This window comes from Drosophila willistoni, chromosome 3R (genome assembly GCF_018902025.1).
Source record: "Drosophila willistoni isolate 14030-0811.24 chromosome 3R, UCI_dwil_1.1, whole genome shotgun sequence".
Lineage (NCBI taxonomy): Eukaryota > Metazoa > Arthropoda > Insecta > Diptera > Drosophilidae > Drosophila > Drosophila willistoni.
In genome coordinates this window covers 6,011,676-6,033,306 of record NC_061086.1, presented here as the reverse complement: position 1 = coordinate 6,033,306, position 21,631 = coordinate 6,011,676, and the positions used below count along the sequence as shown (strand labels likewise).

At 37.2% G+C, this 21,631-nt stretch overlaps 6 protein-coding genes across 9 annotated transcripts; 2 read left to right on the top strand and 4 right to left on the bottom strand.

The window, feature by feature from the left end:
* The first annotated feature begins 84 nt into the window (after positions 1-84).
* On the top strand, positions 85-1,198 carry LOC6650963 (28S ribosomal protein S11, mitochondrial). Its single transcript, XM_002072974.4, has 5 exons — positions 85-409; positions 472-602; positions 664-764; positions 823-888; positions 948-1,198. Exons 1-5 carry the CDS (start codon positions 201-203, stop codon positions 1,053-1,055), a joined length of 615 nt encoding a protein of 204 aa, XP_002073010.1. The 5' UTR covers positions 85-200; the 3' UTR covers positions 1,056-1,198.
* Positions 1,138-10,828, bottom strand: LOC6650962 (kelch-like ECH-associated protein 1B). 3 transcript variants are annotated; one of them, XM_002072973.4, is made up of 6 exons: positions 10,699-10,828; positions 3,909-4,231; positions 3,564-3,821; positions 2,814-3,496; positions 2,546-2,751; positions 1,138-2,464 (listed from the first exon to the last, which is right to left on the bottom strand). In XM_002072973.4, exons 2-6 carry the CDS (start codon positions 4,221-4,223, stop codon positions 1,677-1,679), a joined length of 2,250 nt encoding a protein of 749 aa, XP_002073009.2. In that variant the 5' UTR covers positions 4,224-4,231; positions 10,699-10,828; the 3' UTR covers positions 1,138-1,676. The 3 variants fall into 3 exon arrangements, with proteins under 3 accessions (XP_002073009.2, XP_023035931.1, XP_046866140.1); XM_023180163.2 differs by lacking the exon at positions 10,699-10,828 and adding an exon at positions 5,276-5,395; XM_047010184.1 differs by lacking the exon at positions 10,699-10,828 and having other exon boundaries at positions 3,564-3,845; positions 3,909-3,949.
* A 180-nt stretch (positions 10,829-11,008) lies between these two features.
* On the bottom strand, positions 11,009-11,734 carry LOC124459739. Its single transcript, XM_047009343.1, has 2 exons — positions 11,410-11,734; positions 11,009-11,342 (listed from the first exon to the last, which is right to left on the bottom strand). Exons 1-2 carry the CDS (start codon positions 11,625-11,627, stop codon positions 11,123-11,125), a joined length of 438 nt encoding a protein of 145 aa, XP_046865299.1. The 5' UTR covers positions 11,628-11,734; the 3' UTR covers positions 11,009-11,122.
* A 4,592-nt stretch (positions 11,735-16,326) lies between these two features.
* Positions 16,327-17,122, top strand: LOC6650960 (lysophospholipase-like protein 1). Its single transcript, XM_002072971.3, has one exon. The coding sequence runs from the start codon at positions 16,327-16,329 to the stop codon at positions 17,044-17,046; it is 720 nt and encodes a 239-aa protein (XP_002073007.2). The 3' UTR covers positions 17,047-17,122.
* On the bottom strand, positions 17,001-18,037 carry LOC6650959 (probable histone-lysine N-methyltransferase set-23). Of its 2 annotated transcripts, XM_002072970.3 has the most exons (3): positions 17,332-18,033; positions 17,138-17,282; positions 17,001-17,068 (listed from the first exon to the last, which is right to left on the bottom strand). In XM_002072970.3, the coding sequence occupies exons 1-3, from the start codon at positions 18,005-18,007 to the stop codon at positions 17,059-17,061; spliced, it is 831 nt and encodes a 276-aa protein (XP_002073006.3). In that variant the 5' UTR covers positions 18,008-18,033; the 3' UTR covers positions 17,001-17,058. The 2 variants fall into 2 exon arrangements, with proteins under 2 accessions (XP_002073006.3, XP_046866131.1); XM_047010175.1 differs by lacking the exon at positions 17,001-17,068 and having other exon boundaries at positions 17,134-17,282; positions 17,332-18,037.
* Positions 18,038-19,400: 1,363 nt separating this feature from the next.
* On the bottom strand, positions 19,401-21,326 carry LOC26529578 (protein midgut expression 1). Its single transcript, XM_015176982.3, has 3 exons — positions 21,144-21,326; positions 19,723-19,928; positions 19,401-19,667 (listed from the first exon to the last, which is right to left on the bottom strand). The coding sequence occupies exons 1-2, from the start codon at positions 21,176-21,178 to the stop codon at positions 19,736-19,738; spliced, it is 228 nt and encodes a 75-aa protein (XP_015032468.1). The 5' UTR covers positions 21,179-21,326; the 3' UTR covers positions 19,401-19,667; positions 19,723-19,735.
* Positions 21,327-21,631: the final 305 nt, after the last annotated feature.

Below are 21,631 nucleotides of genomic sequence, written 5' to 3'. Positions count from 1 at the left end.
GCCAGATCGTCCATAATACAGTGCAAGTCGTCGATAAGTTTAGATTTTCGATTACCACAACGAATCAAAATCGAGCACAACAACAAAACGTTGTGTGGCAACACTGCGGTTACGTATTTAAGAATACGGATGGAATAAAATTTATTAATTTTGGCCGGTTATCATCTGTGAAAGTCCCTTTAAAGCACCCTATTTACATTATGTGGTGGCTAAGACAAGTTCCTAGACTTAACTCAGCAACTGCTGGGGTGACGGTTGCAGATGTCTCCAAACGATTGGTTTCTGCTTTCCACACAAGTTCTTATCGCGGCAAGGCGGAGGATCGTAAGGAAATGTTGGCCTCCTTGCCAGCCAAAGACGAAGGCACAGTTGGCGAGAAATCGGTGGATATTGACACACTGATCAACAGGTGAATTCATGACTTTACGGTTTTAAGCCTTTAACAGCAAATTTAACTATTTTATGTTTCAGAAAGGCAAAATTCTTTCCCGACGCTAGTACCTCCAGTGAACTTTTCAATGGCATTCCATTCAGTGAACTGCCCATTTGCAATATTCGAGTATCCTCAAACAATACCATCATTTCCGTGACCGATTACAAAGGTAAAATAAGCAATATGCCAAGTTTAATATTGATACTAATTCATTATTTTAACTAATGCAGGAGTGCCTAGACTTATTCGCTCATGTGGCATTGAAGGATTTAAAAATACAAGGAAGGGAACAAATATTGCTGCTCAAGCAACTGCTGTTAGTATAAGCAATGTAAGTAATTAAAAAACATCCTTATTTAAAAATTAAAAGAAGTATTTTCTATTTTTAGAAAGCCATTGAACTGGGTTGGAAAACAATACGTGTGAAGGTTCGTGGCCTTGGACCTGGAAGAATGGTTGGTTACTGTCAATTCCTAGTATATTCCAACATAATTGTTTACATCTTTACTTTTAGTCGGCCATTAAGGGATTACAAATGGGTGGATTGAATATTGTTTCAATTACGGACAATACTCCAGTGTCCTGGAATCCGCCTCGTCCACGAAAACAAAGAAGTTTGTAAGATATGGTTGGAACAATTAGTTTTGAGATGTTTTTAAAAAATATAAATGTTAATTACATTGTTAATTACAAAACAAACTTAATGTTTTTCAAAATCAATACATTTTATTTGATCGTTCTTATTTAGATATTTGGAAAAGTGTATATTTTTTGTCCTATCTTTTTTTATAAACATACTATTAAAATACGTTATTAACTATTTAAGCATACATTCATCTAGGTACATATATGAATATCTATACATAGATATGTATGTATGAATAACCACGACATATAGTCGCATCCTAGCGCTAGTCAATCTTATATCAATTACATGTATATGTATATATGTATGTGGAAAGTCTGTTAGATAATGCCTATATATATACCTATTGATACCGTATAAAAATTGTATAAATTAATAACCAATTATCACCTAGGGAATGTATTAGGAATAATTTTGATTGCTATCTTCCCAAAAACATTGTTTACACCGACTAATTGATTTAGGATTTCTCGTTGGAATGCGTTCTTATATTAAGTTGAAGGATTTTTGAATTGCTTAAGATACGTGAAGGAGAGCTTTATACATTTAGTTTTGTTTTTTGGTTGTGGCTATGTGGCTATTGCAGAAGGCGTTTGGTCATGAGCTCGCCACAGTCGAGCACTTTTTCAGACGCCATTCGATGGTGTTGTGTATCATTTGTTGCATGGCTGTCCTAACCGGACTTAAGAGGCATTTTTTCGGTTTTTTGCAGACCTGTAGATTGTCAGGTAGTCCGGGTATGTACTGTTTATTATCTAAATTATGAATTGGCGGAATTTGAAAGCGGGAATCGCTTGGTGCGTCCAGATTTGGGGTTTTCGACAATTTGGCTACAACATGACCCTTATTGGCTAATAACGTATTCGTATCGACGACTCTTATATCTGTTTCGCAGTTATGACATCCGCTTGATCCATAAGACGAATGAAATTGCATATTTGGCGAAATGCTAGAAAAGTTAGAACTTCTGCCGCTACTGCAGGGATTGCGTGGTGAATCCATATGCCTTTCGTCGCTACTGCTGCCATCTCTTCGAGGTGATTCGCTTTCCTCGTAGTCCATTAAAGTTGCCGCGCATGCAGGCTGGTATATAACGGCTGAAGCATGACCGGAGCGTCCCGAATTCAAGGGCGTCCCTTGCTCCCATTGGTTTGTACGTGGGTCATACACCTCAACGATAGACAAAAAGTTATTGCCATCGAATCCACCAATGGCATACAGTTTACCATCGAGAGGGGTAAGCGAGAGAGCACTGCGCGCTATTTGAATGGGTGCAACCATATCCCATGTTTCATTTTCCGTATCATAGCGCTCAACGGTCGCCAACTGACGCGTTCCATCAAAGCCGCCGACTACATAGATGAATTGGTTGATGGCCGCTACACCTTAAAAGCCAATCAAAAACGTAATAAACATTATTAGATACAAAGCTTCAACAAATTAATATTATTTTAATTTATGCTTACCTGCTCCACTGCGTCCAGTTTTTAAAGGTGGCAAAAAGCTCCACGCATTGTTTTCCGGATGATAGCACTCTACGCTGCCTAAACGTTCGTTTCCATCAAAGCCACCGATAGCATATAGAAGACGATTCACCACTACAACGCCCACACCCAAACGCTTAGAATGCATCGGTTGAACAAGCGTCCATCTGTCCTGGTCGGGGTCATAGCTGTGTAATTGCAGAAGCTTTATTAATAACACCATTCGATATTTGTCACTGATGGTACCTACTACTCAACGGTATTGTGGTATTCCATGCCCGCGGATCCGCCGACGGCATACATAAGCTCATCCATAACAGCTACGCCAACTCTATGACGCGGCACAGACATTGGCGAACAGGGACGCCACGTCTCGCTTATGGCACTGTAGCGATCTACCCAGTCAGAATCGTATGAGGAGCCAATATTGTTGTTACGACCGCCCACTGCATAGAATTTTCCTTTCAGAAATGCTGCACCAAGACCGGAACGGGGAATACGCAAATTTGGCAAAACTGTCCAAGTTTTATCGTCGACATTGTAAGCTTCCAGTATGTCCAGGGAATGCCGAAAGAAGCCGCCAGCAACAAATATCATGCGTGTGGTATTGGGGGTTCGCTCTTTGACACCGGGGCACTTGTGCAGGGTCAAATCCTTGAAGATCTTTGCCAAATATTCTCGACATGCCGGAACACGACGCAATAAATCGCAATTTTTCATTTGTTCTTTGAGGAAGTTAGGCGTAAGGAATTGACAACGCACGGCACCTAGAATATGTTCCATTTTGCCGTTTCGATTCTCTTCGTCGTACTTGACCCACTTCAGGACGGCATTGTATACTTCTCGCTCCTCTTGTACATTCAATTCATCTCGTCGGATAAGAGCTATCAGTTGGTAGGCGGAAAGCTGTAGAAACTCCTCTTCTTGGCAGACCTGACAGTGGATGAAGAAAATCAATAAATCGGCCTGAGACGCTTTTGGGTTCTTTAGTCTAACTTACCTGGGTAAAGTTGCGTTCAATAAAAACATTAGCCTTGTTTTGCAGTTCGACACAGCCATGCTGTTCAGCGAAATTCGCAATGCCGATGGCATTCGTTGGATCCAGTTGCCGCTCTAGGAATGCACAGCAGGCATCAATAACATTTGGCACTTGAAACATTGTCGCCGCTGGCAGAAGCTGGCATACTGTCACCTCAGTCACACGGATTTGTCCGGTGTACATAAAATATAATATGCGGGACATTGCCGTTGGACATACCTATGAAAGGGTTAAAAGACAGAACTGTACATCTATTATAGCAACAAAACTGGAGAGGTCTTCTCGGATTGGTGTCCACCCACTTACCCCCTGCAATTGGACGCGTGACATTTCCGATTCTTTGAGACCACCCGTGAACATGGCCTTAAAATAGGGCGAGGCAGCTGACAGCACGACCTTGTGGGCGGGAAAAAGTTCCTTTTTCACCTCTAGCACAACATCGGTGAGCATACCATGAGAACGCATCATGAACATCATTTTCAATGCCTCCTTGGCATAGTTGGACATGCAAAATGTCATGTCATCATCGGTTGCATCGTGATCATCGATGGGGGACCGCGAGGAATCGAATCGCCCGCATGTCGTCGAGGGACTACAACCGTTCGAATGATCATTCATCATCTCCGAGTCTAAAATAAATCGAAATAATCCACAATTAAAATTTGAAAAAAAAAATAAGTTCGATTCATTTATCTAATCTATCTTTAAGTTCACACGGTCATAATAACATGAGTGGGCATTTTCTTGTTATCTCTTATCATTGATAGTAGTTTGTATCTCCAATCATTATATCAGTATCTTTTACGTTTTAAATTCTTATATTTTCAATTTATCGAAAAAATAATACAAGTTATCATATTATCCTGATCCAATAATCCTGATTTAACTTATTAATGAACTTACTAGAAGTTTTATTTTGTAAAATTTATAATTTGTGTTGTTGTGTGTAATTTATTTTGGATTAGAAATCTTAGAATTCTAGTAATTAATAATGATGATCAAGAACAGATCTAAAAAAAATATATAAATATATGAAAATGGTATTTAGACCCCCATAACTCCCCCCAGTGAACCCGTCTATGCAAACAATATAAATTTTATACCTCTATTCGTTAAAGCAGTGCAGTCCTTACCCTATTCGGTCTCTTCGGTCTAATTATTGTCATCTATGACTTGACTAAAAATATTTCCGAGAAAGAGAGAAATAGATTTCGAAATGCAACTATAAAAATGCTACAAGTATTTCTTCTCAAGTGTCCAAATTTAAATTTATGCGCCTACGTATTTTTTTTTTTTTGCATATCATAATATTTTATGACCCTGTTTTTTTTTGTTATCTCATTCAAAATAATTTAATTAAACGATCGTGACGTTAATTATTACATTTTGGAGTTCTTTTACATGGGATTCTACTGTAGAATGATCAGAAAAATGTTTGAAGTCATTTTCTGCCATTCATTGTGGCGTTGCGAATAAGCAAACTGGATTCTCAATGTGCAAAGTCATGCTCCATGACTTTAATCAACAAAAAAAAAAAAAAACACCGAGAGCCAAATGGGGGAATTACTCAGCACGTTGTTGGGTTTTGGAGATAAAATATCATAAATACACACACTCATGGTTACACCTAAACACACACACACACATGACAGAGCTAACTTTTATCGACGAACCTTCCACTTTTTCTAAATATCCATTTCCATTGGTCCCATGATGCGCGGGTGTGATGTGATTCTGTATTTCGGGAACGGTATTTATATGATTCTCATACTGCATTTGCATTTTGTCACTTAGCTCCGTTCAAATTAAAACTAGATTTTCTCAACGACCGAGTAGTATGTAGTACTTTATATAAATGTATATATATTTAGAAATTGTTTTTGTGTATATAAAGATAGTAACACAATTCGACCGGGGGAGCGCTCAAAGTCCAATGGCAAACGAAAAAGCAAAACAACAATAACAAAACCCGTCCAAAGCAGATTTCAAATGCAGAAATTATACAGTTTTCAAAAATGTTGTCAACCAAAAATATATATGTTGTCTATTGAGTTAGGCAGCGACGACAAAGGTTGATGATAACAGGTTTTCTTTTATCACTACACACTAAACAAATGTATGTTGTCACTAGTTTAAGTTTATCTCCGGAGATATTTGCAAGATTAGAAAACGCATTTTATAATTTTAAATAATAATAACAATAATCCGAGACGGAAAGTATGGTATAACTTAATGGGCGGGGATAATACGGGCGCGCGCCACAAGCAAAAAATCCCGCTGGCTGATCGGGCGGGCACTAGGTAGATCGTCGGTACGCTTCACTCTCTCCGCTCGTCCGAATACAACTGAACAACTACTGATTGCTGGCAATGTTTTCAGTGGAAACTGGCCAAGTCTCTAAACACAAAAGTAACCCGTGTGTGTGCTGTGCGTGTGTGTTTGTTTGGTGGGGTTTGGACTCACAATCAGAGAGCAGAGCAGAGCAGAGCAGAGCCCGAGCCCGAGCAGTCAAAAGGCACATTCAAGAAAGTACCAGAGATCGCACATGATAGATTAGGGATGTTTGAAAACGGGAATTTAACAACAGTTTTATTACATTTTCATTGCTAAAATTTAAGATATAAATAAAAAGTTGTTTTGTTACCTTAAAAGCATTTTTAAATTAAATTTTACTTGATTAGCATGTTTTTTTTCCTACAAAAATAAAGTCACTTAGAGGATTTACACGTATTGCACAAAAAATAACTAGCAGGAATATCCCTAATATTAAACGAGCTATATTTCAAGGGAACCCCTTTGTTTCAACTGTGAGCGCAACGTCACGACTTTATATTTACAATTACTTTGGCAAGTGTTTATTTATTTACATTTCTGTATACAATAATTACACTGGCCGTTGAAGATATAAAACCAAATTCAAAGTTGATATTAATATTTAAATCTAACATTTTTGATAATAAACCTTAAAAAAGTCATCCGATTTCTAGCTCATTTTTGGTTTTTGGTTGTTCGAGGGTATTTCTCTTAAATTGCAACTCACTTTTTCGGTTTTATAGATAATTTTTTTTTTTTAATCATTTTGCCTAGTCATTACTATGATATTCAATCATTTGACTATGAATCTCAATAATTTAAGCACGTTAACACCCATTTAATTGAATGTCTTTCGTGAATACCATTTAATGTAATATTTCATAAGTGAAGTTAAATAAGTCGTCGAGTCGACTTGTTTATACCATGCAAAAAGTGAAACAATTCATAAGAGAGAAGAACTATGTTCTTGTAGTTCTCTTGGTGACAAATTCATAGATATTGGCTTTTCTTAATTTGAGATTTTTGTTAAATTTGTTGACCTGATAAATATTGATTGAAATTTCAGACTCAATCTCAAGATTCAGTTACTTTTATTATGTATTAATAATCATGTATTGATAATCATAAATAATGAGTAATTTTTAAAGTTTAATGTTGCTTGTGGGCAACGTTGGGCCATTGTGGTTATTTGGTTATTATGTTATTTAGTTATGAGACCTAAAGAGAAAGGATTGTCGGATGATCATATTGCGAGAATTATTGACTTCGATTGGGATGCATCCACTGACGAAGAAAGTGATAATGATATGGATGACACTTCTGCAGTGCTAGAGAAAAACTTGGAAGAAATAGTGGAAAGAGGGGAAACTGTAGAGATTGACCTTCTTGAAAATTTGAGTACGGAGGAATGTGAGCCGAAATCTTGTGTTGTTGTGGATAATTGCTTTGAAAAAGTTGACCCTAAGACATTAAAGTGGAGAAACAAGCCATTTTTACCTCCAGATATTAGTTGGAAAGATAGTGCTGAGAAAGTCGTCGATTTGATGACGCCAGAAGCATATTTCTCCACATTTTTTGATAGAAAAGCTATCGATTTGATCGCAAATCAAACAAATTTGTTTGCAATGCAAGAACACGGCTGATAGTTGAAATGCACTGGTGATGATATCAAACGCTATATTGGTATTTTGTTGTACTTGGGGGTTCTAAAATGCCGCAACTGAAAATGGCATGGTTAAATGATTTAAAACTTATCACAGACGCAAAGCCGCCAAAATTTCAAGCTCTATTTTGATAATTGGTTTACTTCAGTGAACCTTCTAATCTCATTGAAGGAAATGTGAATATTTGCAACGGGAACTGTACAAAAAAACCGCATGTCATATGTATGTACATACATATGTATCAAATGGCCAGTTCAAGTAGTATCTTCTTCTAAGGGTATGGGAGGAGTAGATTTAGCCGATATTAGCATATCCATTATCCATTTATCCATTAGCATGGAGCTTTACAATGTCAACCATCGTTCAAGGAAGTGGTATATAAGAATTTTTTATTGGTGTTTTGGAACATCTGTTACAAACGCGTGGCTATTGTACAGAAAGCATCTAAAATTGGCAAATCCGAGGCAAAAGCATATTCTCCTAATTAAATTTCAATTAGAAATTGCGCATGAGCTGCTTACTACTAATACTTCGTTCAAAAAAAAGGGGTCGACCGTCGAATGTTGACAGGGCTAGCTCTGAAGCAACCCTGAGCTCCACATCAAGCGACGTGTCTTCCCAACAGTCTAAAAGTTTCAAGTTCCAACCGAATCCTTCACACTCCCAGCTTTATGATAATATAGAACATTGGGTAGTATTTGGTGAAAAGGGACGTAGCAGATTGTGCAAGACACCGACACCAATGTCCAAATGCAGTAAATGTAAAGTCCACCTTTGTTGTAATAAAACAAAAACTGTTTTTTGACTTTTCATACCTAATTATTTGAAATAAATAAAAATCATTTAAAGTTGTTGAAAAAATATTTCTTTGTTGTGTATACCACAATGGGCCCCAAACCGGTGGGCATGGCGACTTAGCATTTTGACATAAATTCTTCTAAAATTAATATACATACATATGTATGTAAAACCAGAGGGCCGGGGCTAACTTCGACCGCGTCAAAGTTTGTATACCCTTGCAACTTTTTTGGTAACTCTTTCCTTTTCAAAGTGGAAAAACTTTTTATCTAAAAAGGCTAATGTTTGCGAAAGAACGGCCTACAATCTTAGCATAGGAAATAACGAAGATATTGATCAAAGTCACTGTTTTCCACCGATCGTTCCTATGGTAGCTATATGATATAGTAACCCGATCTTTATCAAATTCAGCACAGTCATTAACAGATATATTAAACTAACAAATGTTTAATTTGAAAACAATCGCGTCAAAAGTAACGAAGTTATTGACAAAAGTCACTGTTTTCGAAAGATCGTTCCTATGGGAGCTATATGATATAGTCACCCGATCTTGATCAAATTTGGCACAGTCGTTTATATGTGTAATTAACTTACCAATATTAAATTTCACGACAGTAGTTCAGAAAAAAACGAAGTTATTAAGAAAAGTCACTGTTCGTGACTTTGTCATTTGTATGGGAGCTATATGATATAGTGATCCGATCCGGCTGAATCCGAGATATACAACGCCTGCAGTATATACAAGCTTACATGCAAAATTTCAGCTCTGTAGCTCTTACGGTCTAGGAAGAGTTTGCGTTGATCCAGACGGACGGACAGACGGACAGACGGACGGACGGACGGACGGACGGACGGACGGACGGACATGGCTATATGAACTCGTCTCGTCATGCTGATCAAGAATATATATACTTTATATGGTCGAAGATGCTTCCTTCTATGCGTTGCACACTTTTGACCAAAATTAATATACCCTTTTTGCAAGGGTATAATAAAAAGATTAAGAGTGAAAAATAATTTTCATTCCATAGGGAAAAACTTGGGGTCGAAAGGGTTAAGGGGTCCAAAGTTTCGAGATCTAGACAAACATGGTTAAATCATGTCGACTGTTGATTCTGATCAAGACTATATATACTCTATAGGCACTTTGGTGTCCTTAGTGTAGCATTTTAGGCTATGGGAATGTGTGGTAATAAGTTCTTTTCAATTGTTGTTCTTGTATTAACTTCTCTGTCATAGTAAATTTATGTACACACATACACATATACTAGATGCATAAGTATTTGTGTGATAAATGCAAAGAAAAAAATATTTAGAAATACTGCCGTATCATGATGAGGAGGCAAAACGAAATATGTACATACGTAAATACATAGATACAAATACAAATACAAATATACACACACATACAAGTGTGTCAAATAAGGCGTAATCAGGCGCAACGCGTGTGTGCGATACAAGGTATCGTTGAACCTTTTGTATATAAACAAATTGTGCACATATCTGTATATGTGTGTGAACGTGAGGCCGAATATATTGTAAACAAATGCAAATAATTATTACCAATAACTTGTTGAGCATCAGTTGGTTAGCGCATTAATGTACTCAACTCATTTAAATGCTAATTCATGTAAAACTCTTCTTGAGGAAATTGATATCGAGCAATTATTTCATATTAGTTAATAATACATATTTGTATTCAAATGAAACAACAAAAGTATCTGAATTGATTTCTAGATACAGTGGAATAACGATCGTGAGAATTCGAGAAAGGAGAATGACTTGTTGAGATTTGTATTTGTTATCAAATTAAGTATATTTTTGAACGGTTTCGAAATGACTCAGGTTTATTAGTTTAGCCTAAGTGTGGTCAAAAACTTTAAGATTCTCCTACCAAATTTAAGTTTTTGGCATTGTTATTTAATAAATAATAAGAATATCACTAACAAGGAAAATATTTAAAGTTGATGTACATACATACATATGTCCATACGTGACATACATACATACATATGTATGTATCTATGTATGTACATACAAACGCACATGTGGGAAACAGCTGATGAATTAAAGTACACTTTGAATAGCTATGTATGTAACTACAAATTCTATTGAATTATTCACATTGCTTGTTGTTTATTTAACAACATTGTAGCCCGACTCTTTATTATATAAATATCTCTACAGATACACAAAGTTTCATTTGCATTTATGAACATAAATACGTGTAAGGTGTTGGGAGCCAGTTAAGAGAGTTGTTTTCACATAATTCACACAAGGCAAACACAGTTCTTATTGCTACAATATAAACAAATACATACGTATGTTTCTACACAATATCGAAACTGTATATATATGTATAACTTTTATTTTACTCCATTCACAAAAAAATTGTATTTATTTCTCAATTCACAATTCACTTTTTAACGTTATTGAAGACGGAAAGAAACAACAGTCTTGCGCCATGTTGACGTTGAACCCAGTGAACATATTTTATGAATTTATATATTCACTGGTATACATACATATATGTTATTAATATATTATTATATATTACATTCTTTGAAATTTTGTATTATTTTAATGAATCGATCTGGTTTATATCCGCAAATATAAATCCAGGAATCTTTCACCCGGAATTCATGCCAGTTTGGAGAAGTAATATAGTACTTCTGATACACTCGAAACATAACTGCTGCAACCGTCCTTTTGGAAAACGGGTAGCTCCTAAAACGAACGCCTCGATTATAGAGAGAAATGTATTCCCCATCGTCCCACCAGAAGGGAATGCCGAGCAGGCTCCCGAGTTTTGGGAGCCTCAACACGCTCAAATGGCAGCAACAACGAGGCGTACAAACTCTTCAGCTCCTCGGGCGGGAAACCTAAAAGGCTGCAGCATGTGGCAACCACGTCCCAATCTACATTTGTGTCAAAGCCACCTTGAGCATTGACAGAATCGTAGAGACTGAAAGATTTACAGACATTTATAAGTACAAATGTATGAATGTGACAAATAGAAAAGGCTAACTTACCTAAAGAGGCATATATGGGGATATGCCTTAACAATATCACTGGGCACTTGAATATCTTCGCCCAGTCTTTCAAAAAATTTCTTTTTTTCGTATGTCAAAGTTTGCCACTTGTAGCCGCTTTCCTTGGGTTCTACCCCATCTGGTTCGATATTCACCACTTCGAGGAGTTGGACAGGTGGCTCCATTTCAACGGTCTCTTCTACTTCTGGTGACGCCATTGACCAATCAATTGGCGCCAATGGCTCAGGTGCCGCGAAGCCCTCAGAATGTGACACCGAAGAATTTTGGTGCGCACTTTTAATATGCCTGTCAACATTATATTTCCTTTTGCTTTTGTATTCACAAAATTGGCAAGAAAAGTTTGCAGAATCCGTGTTTATTTCCAAATAAAAAGCAAAAAATAATATTTGCACAAAGCTGTTTCCGTTACATCCATGGCGGCTCCACTCGATGGAAAAAACTATCGATAGTATCTATCTTAAGTTATTATTTATAATTAAAAAGAAAAAGTTAGTAATATACATTAATTCAAACTTCATTTATTAAAAATCAAAAAGCTAATAAATTCATTGTTTTAGTAGATTCTCAATAATAATAGATTTTTCATTTTTTAGGTTGTAGAACTTATAATTAATCAGATGTTTTATCTTGGAAATAAACGTTTTTGTTTAAAAACAATAAAAAATTTACATTTTTTGGCTTCAATGCCGATCTTCTTTGGGAAATTATTTCTCCTGCCTTGCTAAAAATGCGTTCCGACTCCGTTGAACTGGCGGGAACGCATAATTATTTATTTGCCAGACTCATTAAAATGTTAAAAGATTTAGATCTTTGAGATGCCCTATAAAATGAAATTATGTATACATGATATTAGTTATATTGGTAAAATTATAATTATTAATTAAAAAATAAAAGCCAGACAAAACTATCGATGGTTGAAGAACTTCCATCGATATATCGGAAAAAACAATCGATGGTTTTGCAGCGTTGTAACGACTTTTGTGCGGCAAACGGTAACGGTAAAACACTTTGAAAGCGATTTGAACAGCGAAGAGGCGACAGGATTTGAAACAGGATAAGTAACAGGTATTAATAAAAAATAAAATGTTTAATTTAAATCAACTTCCAGGACTCACGGACCTTGGCCCAGAAGTGCTGATACAGCTGAAGGGTAGACTGGACATTCTAATGGAGAGAATTGTGGACTATGACTACTTTGACTCCGGAGCGTTGGCGTTAATGGAGGCGTCGCAGGCTTACAGCCTAAATATAGACGAATTGTGGGTGCGTCAGGTGCCCCACATTCACAAGGTAAGTCCAGCTTAAAGCATATTTAAACATATTTATGTATGTATGTACATATGTATGTAATATATGTAATACATTTCATATGTATATATTTTTCAGATTTTCGTCGTCCTCCTCGTGAGCGCTCACTCTGGAAAGCTCACGCTTGTCTATGCTGCCAGTCGATGTGGTATGCCCAATAAGCGCAAATATGTAAGTAAATATATTTTTTAATATAATATATGTATGTACATATATAATAATATATAATTATTTTTGTATTTGTCCTTGCAGATTAGCAACGCCGACGACCTACAGGGCGTACTCTTGAGGGTGGTGAGACAAGTGCCAAAGCACTTGTTTCGAAATGTCGTAGCGATTGTGAGCGATCGCGCTCCTGTTAACATGTGTAACAAGTCACATTTTCATTGCAGTTTAAACTACGCCCATGTAGGGCCCCTCTTTATTGTTACTTCTATTTTTCATACGCCCATGGAGGGCACATTAAATACCTTCTTTTGTTCTAATATTCAATACTTACGATCGACGCCTCCCTCTCTTTCTAGCTACCGTCTTGATGCGGCTGCAGCGTCGACGCGTTGCGGAGAGAACAACCTCCCGACAGCGGACGCTGCGCTGCATCCCGACGCCAAAGAGCCCATGAGAAAATTGAAAGTGAGAGAGAGACGGCGATCGTGACGCGTGCCAAAGCACAAGACGCATCGAATGTTTTCACCGTTAGGACATAAGTAAGCAGAGCAAGGGTGGGTTTCGACAGCGAATTAGAATGAGGAGAAAATGACTTCGCCAGTAACCACGAGAGTAATCAGTTGCCCAGTGAAAAAATCTCACAATCAGTGAAAAATCAACAAGTGTAACCAAGTGTAGCAGAAGGCAAAAGACAGAGTACCCAAAAGAGATCCTCCAGGATTAACAGGTGAGCCCATGACCAAAGTTCCCCTTTATTTTTGCTTGAGTGCGGTAGGGACATAGATTTCAAAATATGTTTAGGATTAATTAATTATTAATAAACGTTATAATATGATCATTTAACCCACCCGGCATTATTTCTTTATTCGGCACTGAATCTATGTATACCCTTTCCCTTCCCTTCTCCTTGGCCACTTAACCATTTGTGTGGAGCCGAAGGATCAGCGGACTTCAGCAGGATGAGTTATTCTCCTGCAGACGAAGTCAGTTGCTGGTTTCTAGGCTCAGGAGGAGGCAACGGATCTTGGTCAAGCGGGCTTCGCTTGGCAGACGAGATCAGTCGTTGCAGTTCCTCTTCACCATCCCTTTCCCATAACCACACTAACATTCCCTATCCCGCTTCCCTTTCCCGTCCAAGAGGCAACGGATCTTGGCCAAGCGGCAACGGATCTTGGCCAAGCGGGCTTCGATTGGCAGACGAGATCAGGCGTTGCTACTCCTCTTGGGCTCTCCTCCTACTCCTTTCCCTTCCCTTTTCCCACCTTCATGTGGTCTCCAATCCTAATACTCATCAAGGTCTCAGGATCAAATAAATGTTCTGTAGACTGGACTCTGGGACTGAGAATTGTACCCCAGCCAGAGCTTCCTTACACATGCAGGCGCTCAAATCGTTGCGGCGCTTCATCAAGACGCCGACGGTGATTTATGATGGCACACACCTGATGCGCACATTGAATAAAAAGGAGTGCCCAGATCCTTTCGCGACACAGGTGCTGCAGGAATTGTTGTCAACATTATACGACAAAGACACATTCCGAAACCAGCTGCAGATGATCCGCGACAGTTGTCGGTCGCGAAGATATGAAAACTTGGCGCTTATTTGGGACTTCGTCGCCGCGGAGGACATATTGGAGACTATATTCGCCATAGAGGACATTCAGTTTAACTTGTCGAGCCTAATCAACGACAAGCTGGAGCAGTATGGGATGGTGGCCAAACGGCATGTCCCTGGGATGTCGCTCGAGGAGTCGAAGTCTCTGGCTGGAATTGCGGCTTTCTTGGTGTATGAGGCCACAAATATATGGATACATATATATATGTAATGAATTGAATTGATGAAGATTATATTGTATTTAGATTTAATGTATATTTTTAGATTTAATGTATATTTTTAGATTTAATAAGATAGCATTTAATTTAGATGTAAGATTATATTGTATTTAATGAATGTATATACACTCCTCATCACTTGAATAGGACAGCCTGTACGCTCATTGTATTTTTGCGAAGAACTCAAAAGCGAAATGATAAAATAACGGTTTTTTTGCAAGTTGTCTTTTAGTCAGTTATTCACGGCTATCAGAACGCAACAGAAACCTCTGGGAAAGAGCCGCTATATTTTTTATACCATACACCCATAGGGTGAAATGGTATATTAAAGTCGCCAAAATGTATGTAACAGGCAGAAGGAAGCATCTCCGACCCCACAAAGTATATATATTCTTGATTAGGATCAACAACCGAGTCGATCTATCCATGTCCGTCTGTCCGTCCGTCTGTCCGTATGAACACCTAGATCTCGGAGACTGTAAGAGCTAGATCCACCAAATTTGGTATGTAGACTCGTGAAGTATGTAGAGTGATCAAGTTTATTTCAAATTTTTGCCACGCCCCTTTCCGCCCCCGCAATTTAAAAAAAGCGTTTATCTCAAAAACTATTCCAGCTAGAGACACCATTTTTGGTATGTATATTCGCTTATTAAATGCACACATTTTGTATGTATACAAATTTTGCCACGCCCTTTGCCGCCCCCGTAATTTGAAAAACTTGATTATCTCCCGTATTTTTTTACCTTATGCAATCAAATTTGGCACTTAAATTTAATACTAATATCTAGCAAAATACCAAATTTGATCAAAATGGGACAAAAAACAGTCGAGTTATGCATATAAACGTTTTTCCATAAGGCCGGAGTTGGCCGTTGGCTGGTGGGGGCGCTCGGGTGATCGTATGATTGAGTGAGCGAGATACTAAGATATGCTTGTAAAAAGCATGTGAAAATGCATTTGTTCAATAAAGTTGAAATATTTGCTTTACTGGTGTATGGTATACCTAAGTCGGCGAGACGACTTACTTCATTTTTTTTTGCTTTGTGTTGGTGTTGCCCAGCCACGAATTCGCTCATCCATAGAGAATATTCGCTTTTAATCTCACTTTACGTATCGTAAGCACGTTTTACTTATTTTACGTCACGTAGTAGTAGTCCATAAAAATGCAATTTTCTCAAATTCTGCTACAAAATTTTTTGTAAAACTTGGCGTGGATATATATGGGGAATTGGGGGATAATCTGGCATTCAATCTTTATTGAGCAGTGTTTTTAGAGGGGAGCTATACGCAAACCAAAAATGCACTTTTTCGTGCAGAAATTCTCAATACATGGAAAGCTTTAAAACCTCCAAAATTAAATAGAAAGAAAATTTTGTATATTCTTAAAAGTTTAAGTCTTTATTTGTTTCAAAAAAGTGGATATGTAGCTGAAAAATTAAAATTCAAAAATGCAAATAAGTTAACAGAGGGTTAACAGACATCAGTTTACGTCACCTGGCAACTCTTGATAACAGAAAACTGTTAAATAATTGGTAGCAAAGTTTAATTTTTAATTTCGACCTTTGTTTTGTTTATAATATATATGTACATATGATAAGAGTGGCTAAAATGAGCGTTAATTCAAGAAACATCAAGCACAGTGCATCTGTTATATTCTTCCACGGATCCGGCGATACTGGCCCAAATGTCTTGGAATGGGTGCGCTTCCTGCTAGGTCGAAATATGGAGTTCTCCCATATAAAGGTTATTTATCCCACTGCCCCATTGCAAAAGTACACACCGCTAAATGGAGAACTCTCTACGGTGTGGTTTGATCGGCGGTCAGTGAATATTGCTGCCCAGGAAACCAAAAAAAGCATGTCTCAGTGCTACGAGATCGTCCACCAGCTTATCCAGGAAGAAGTGGCTCAAGGCATCCCACTAAACCGGATTATTGTCGGCGGTTTCTCCATGGGTGGAGCCCTGGCTTTGCACACTGGATACCATTTAAATACCGGCCTGGCAGGTGTTTTTGCACACTCATCCTTCCTCAATCGTCAGTCTGTGGTATACGAATCCCTTGAAACACGACCACCCAATAGTGTTCAGCTTCCTGAATTGCGTATGTTCCATGGTGAACGTGATACCTTGGTGCCAATAGAATGGGGTCAGGAGAGTTTTGAAAGTCTTCAAAAGTTAGGAGTGACCGGCACTTTCAAGCCATTGAAGAATACCTTGCATGAGTTGAAAAAATCATCTCTAATCGAAATAGAGCAATGGATACTGGAAAAGTTGCCTCCACTTGAAAGCGATGTGCAGAATAAGCTCTGATAACTGTTTTTCTCAAAGATTCCTGTTTGTATATTGTAGAACAATTAAAAACTTTTATATACATGTTTAATATGAACAAAGATTGTCTTACATTTCAGTATTTGGCATGAAACCCGAGCAATTTAAACTGCCACACAAACAGATTTTGCAAGAACCTGTTTTCGGCCTTGTTTCTTCTCCGCCATAATGGAAACAGAGCTCCTCGAGGGCATGAATGTCCCGTGATGCAAAGATTCCTAGAACATATAATTATAGAGGAGCATTTACTTTCCCGTCTTTACTTACCAATCTTGGGTATTGGGCATTCTACCCGCACGGCCATAATCTGGCAATTGGGCTGACAACTGTGGTTCAGGTAGCGTCCAATATTGCCCCGCCTACATGGATCTACAATAGTGACTTCCGAAATTTCTTCTGAGGCAAACTCCTTTAAGCACAGCACATAGTTCATGTAACCGAGGCTATCATTTACCTCTATCCTTCGTTGTGACTCAGTCTTAGTTATCAGTTCGCCTGCGTATTCACAGATGAAAGCTCCTTGAGGGATGTTAACAGTTGTGCGGACGCCTTTGGAATGGTATAAAGGAGAATCGAAAATCTCCAAATCTCTTCGTGGACCATTCTGCACAAGTCTATTGCCACAATTGATGCCACATTCACAAGAGCCATTACATTCAAAAATAGGAAGACTATTGTTTGATTTCAGAACCAATTCACTTTTATTTGAGCTATACTTATAAGCACCTCCATGTGGGCACTCTGCGAGATCAGAGCAAACGCCTTTCGAACATTTGCAGCTCTGAGTTAGCTGGGAATTGTAATTATTCCTTAATTCTTTATATTCGTCACTACCATCGTCCTCCATTAGAACACATTCTAATATATATTCCATGTCATTTTCATTATCTTCATGGTCGTAGTTGTCTTCTAAATCTCTCATTTTTGGAAAGCACTCACACATTTTGAAAATTATGTTCTTAGAATAGTAAAACAGCTGTTAAACAGCTGTTTTGTGTTTCTGCAGTGCTGGAAACTATCTTACAGATGGGCGCCACATTTAAAGTACTGCTTGATAGACAGAAAAATTTCGTATCTTATTGTGTATAAACTTTGTTATGTATCTACCTAAATATTTAGTGACTTTCAGAATGAAACATTTTATCTATTACATTGGCAAATATATTTTGTTATTTATCCTAATATCGAAACTCCAATGTGGAAGACTTCGAGATGCGCCTACCAGGCGCTTAGAATATAAAGTATCTAAAAGCAGGCATTTACATTTTCATTGGAATACGTTCTGAGTTCTTTCGGCAGCCGGCGTTCACCATAACGATATACATAGATACATACACACACATAAGGTTCTCTCTATGTTGCAGGTGCCAAACGATTTGCTCTTTGTCTCTTACTCTCACCGTACTTTCTAGAGAGAGTGATTGGGTGCGAGAGAACAACAATCTCAAGCATAGCGCAGGGCGTGTATCTTCGTTACATAGAAATTCTCTTAAACGGGCATATCGAATTTAGGAAACTGAAATGTTTAAATCATTTACCATTGCTTTACTATTATTTCTATTAATGTCCTTAAAAATACGGCTTTGAATGTATTACTATTTTATATACTAATCCCTTATTTTGCCATCTGAAATGAGAAGAAGGCCAATGTTCTTTATTATAATACGATGTAACAGGTGTTCCTAAGTCGAATAGGTGTTATTTGATTTATAAGAGTTGAAACATAACTCCCTTACTCAATGCGTTTGGCGGGGGTCAGAAAACTGCGCACGTTCATGTTGCCAGCATACACATACATACATACACACACATGTACATACATATGTATGTATGTAGTCTGGATGTACATACATACATAGTACGTGATACAAACATACTTACAATGGGGTCTAAATCGAAATCGTCGAACGATTGGCAGCAATCAGCAGCTCTTTTGCTGTTGATTGGGAGTTCTTGTTTGTTATGGGAGCCTGGTAGAAGTTCAACGAGTCGATGGCTTCAAAATGTATTCTATTTATCGATTTTATTGAATGTTGCCCTGTAACGCAGAGGGCACAAAATAACAGAACTTAAGGTCAAAATGGTAACCGACATGAGCATGGATTTGCTTTAATTGAATATCTGATATATAGAATTAAGAAATTAAGAACTATATTTACAAGAAAGAGTTATCTGATTGAATCTTAGTTTAGTTTTGGCAGGTGAAATTGGTGATTTTGGAATAAACTTCCTGAAGATGCAACACAAGAATCTGTAATTCTGCACCGATTTTTTGGAAATTTTAACGAAAAATGTCCATCAAATTTAAAATGTGCATTTTAGGAAAACCAAACAAGTTAATAAGCAATATAAATACTTTTTTATTGTGTGTTGAAATAGACGATTCACATGTGATGTTTTATAAAGTTAGCTTAAAAATAAATGTTTATAAAAACTGTATATATATATAATTTACGTTACATTTGTACTGAACACTGAAATGCGTCAAATATAAAAACATTGACCAGTTTTTGCAAAGGCTTTAAATAGTAATCGGTAGTAATTCAGTTATAGGATGTATCCAATGTATGTTGAATGAATGAAGTCTTCAAGCAAAAATTAAACTGAAACCATAAATAGTTAATCTCAAGATAAATAATTAATGCTCGCCATAATTACCGTAAATATTATTTTATTTGCTCAACGAATCTTTAACTTTATCGAATGCGTTCTTGAATGATTCGTGTACTTCCTTAGTAAGTTTGGTTGCGTCATCCTCCTTCTCGTAATAGTACACGAAATAGACTAAAACTCCCACAATAATGAAAACCACAAGAAACGCACTTATGATAGAAATGAGCATGCTAAGCGCGCAATTAAAGCAGCTGTAAAGAAAAAACAGAAAACAAGAAATTAAAAATATAGAAATAAAAGATCTTACTGGTGATTGTGAAATTTATTATCAAAAGTTATCGTGTTCCGCTATTTGCGTTTTCATCCCCAATTGTTAAACGAAAAAGCAGCTTCCGTCATAGTAGTAGAACCGGCGACATATTGGCGGCTGCTTGAAAATAAAAGTGCCTGAAGGGCAGTCAAGCGAAGGGGGTTGGGTGAGCAGATAGTTTGTCTCGCCTGAGCGGTGCCAGGACTTGATGGAGACAGCTAAATAATCGTCAGGCGGTGGTGCACCCTTAGCGTGCCAACTTGAATAATAATAAGTGCGTATGTGAATATTATCAAGCAAGCACCCTGTATATTTGTATCATGACATGGTCATATTATCCTTTTGCTTAAACGTAACCAAAGACGGCCATCTGGGAGGAGTAGTATTTTAATTATGACTTTAACTGAATATACCCCCAGCTAAATGAAATGTATTCTGCTCATGATATGACTAAAGCATAGGAGTGTCATTTCCATTGGAACTTCTTTTATCCATAAAAATTAAATATTTAAATAGTATTTGTGCATCGTGCTCTCAAATAACTTAAACTTTCATATTACTTATACGCTCATTATTTGTTGTCATGACAAATTTCGTAGTAAATACTTTGCTTATTCATTATAAGATTTCATCCAGTGAATTCTAAGATAAGACACTACTACTGTGTCGGAAGTTAGAAATAGAAAACATTTCTATGGAAGTAGGCCCTTTGTTTAGCTGCGTTTTATCAGTTTCAACTGATGGCGAACTTTAAAATATTTCCTGAAATGTTTCACTAATTTCCATTCCAAACAGCTGCCTTTCTGCCCCTGCCTATATTGTTAATCCGCCTCTGGTTAGCCATCATTGTTTAGTCTGTAGTTCAACCACTACCTGGCTCTTCTCTCTGTAAACTGAATCGCAAGGGCAACCTGTACACTTTTTCTTTATGTTTGTTGCTTTTGCATTTTCCCATGTCTACATATTTTTTGAATACAGAGAAGTAATTTTCCATTGTATGTATATATGTACTATATGTAGGTACTTACATATGCATCTCTGTAGATGACTAGATCTATATATAAATATAAATATCTGCTCATAAATTTAACAATTTTTATTTGTATGTACATACGCATTTGTTGCGGAAATGCTGTGCCAATTAAATAATACTTACCAGCATGCTACATTCCCAGCTAGACACTTGCACATTTTGTATTTGTTTTTATTTGTTAAGCTTCGCCTGGAGACTAATTAAATAAATTAATTAAGTTATTTGCGGATCACTAAATAATGCACGATTGCGACCAACTAGCGGAGCAGACAACTTTTGCCGACTGAAGTTGAGAATATACTGAGAAGTAAACAAATTTAAGTACCACTCTGTCGCCATCACTGCGCAGTGGAACAAATCGCACTCTATACAGTCAAATATAAAACGTACAAGCTGCAACCATAGAGTGATTTTGAAATTGTGGAACCATTAAGAACAAAATTGAATGTAATGATAAATAAAATGTGGATATAGTGAAGATCTGATAGAATATGAATCGCTTATATACATTGAATATTTAGATTTAGACAAAGTTCGTAAAATTATCCATTTCTCAATCGAAAAGAGGAGAATCTATTCTTCTTATTATTTTTATATAAATTTATTTTTAA

Bases quoted from the DNA above. Each gene is read 5' to 3' on its own strand.
- LOC6650960 (XM_002072971.3), top strand. From the start codon at position 16,327: ATGATAAGAGTGGCTAAAATGAGCGTTAATTCAAGAAACATCAAGCAC.
- LOC6650962 (XM_023180163.2), bottom strand. From the start codon at position 5,384: ATGCAAATGCAGTATGAGAATCATATAAATACCGTTCCCGAAATACAG. The intron at 3,822-3,908 runs GTAAGTGGGTGG...ACCCTTTCATAG, and splicing joins CACGCGTCCAATTGCAGGGG to GTATGTCCAACGGCAATGTC. The intron at 2,752-2,813 runs GTAGGTACCATC...GCAATTACACAG, and splicing joins TACCACAATACCGTTGAGTA to CTATGACCCCGACCAGGACA.
- LOC6650959 (XM_002072970.3), bottom strand. From the start codon at position 18,007: ATGTGTGAGTGCTTTCCAAAAATGAGAGATTTAGAAGACAACTACGAC. The intron at 17,283-17,331 runs GTAAGTAAAGAC...TATATGTTCTAG, and splicing joins ATGCCCAATACCCAAGATTG to GAATCTTTGCATCACGGGAC.
- LOC26529578 (XM_015176982.3), bottom strand. From the start codon at position 21,178: ATGTGCAAGTGTCTAGCTGGGAATGTAGCATGCTG. The intron at 19,929-21,143 runs GTAAGTATTATT...TTTTCTTTACAG, and splicing joins GCTGGGAATGTAGCATGCTG to CTGCTTTAATTGCGCGCTTA.
- LOC124459739 (XM_047009343.1), bottom strand. From the start codon at position 11,627: ATGGCGTCACCAGAAGTAGAAGAGACCGTTGAAATGGAGCCACCTGTC. The intron at 11,343-11,409 runs GTAAGTTAGCCT...TAAATCTTTCAG, and splicing joins CCCCATATATGCCTCTTTAG to TCTCTACGATTCTGTCAATG.
- LOC6650963 (XM_002072974.4), top strand. From the start codon at position 201: ATGTGGTGGCTAAGACAAGTTCCTAGACTTAACTCAGCAACTGCTGGG. The intron at 410-471 runs GTGAATTCATGA...TTTATGTTTCAG, and splicing joins ATTGACACACTGATCAACAG to AAAGGCAAAATTCTTTCCCG. The intron at 889-947 runs GTTGGTTACTGT...CTTTACTTTTAG, and splicing joins GCCTTGGACCTGGAAGAATG to TCGGCCATTAAGGGATTACA.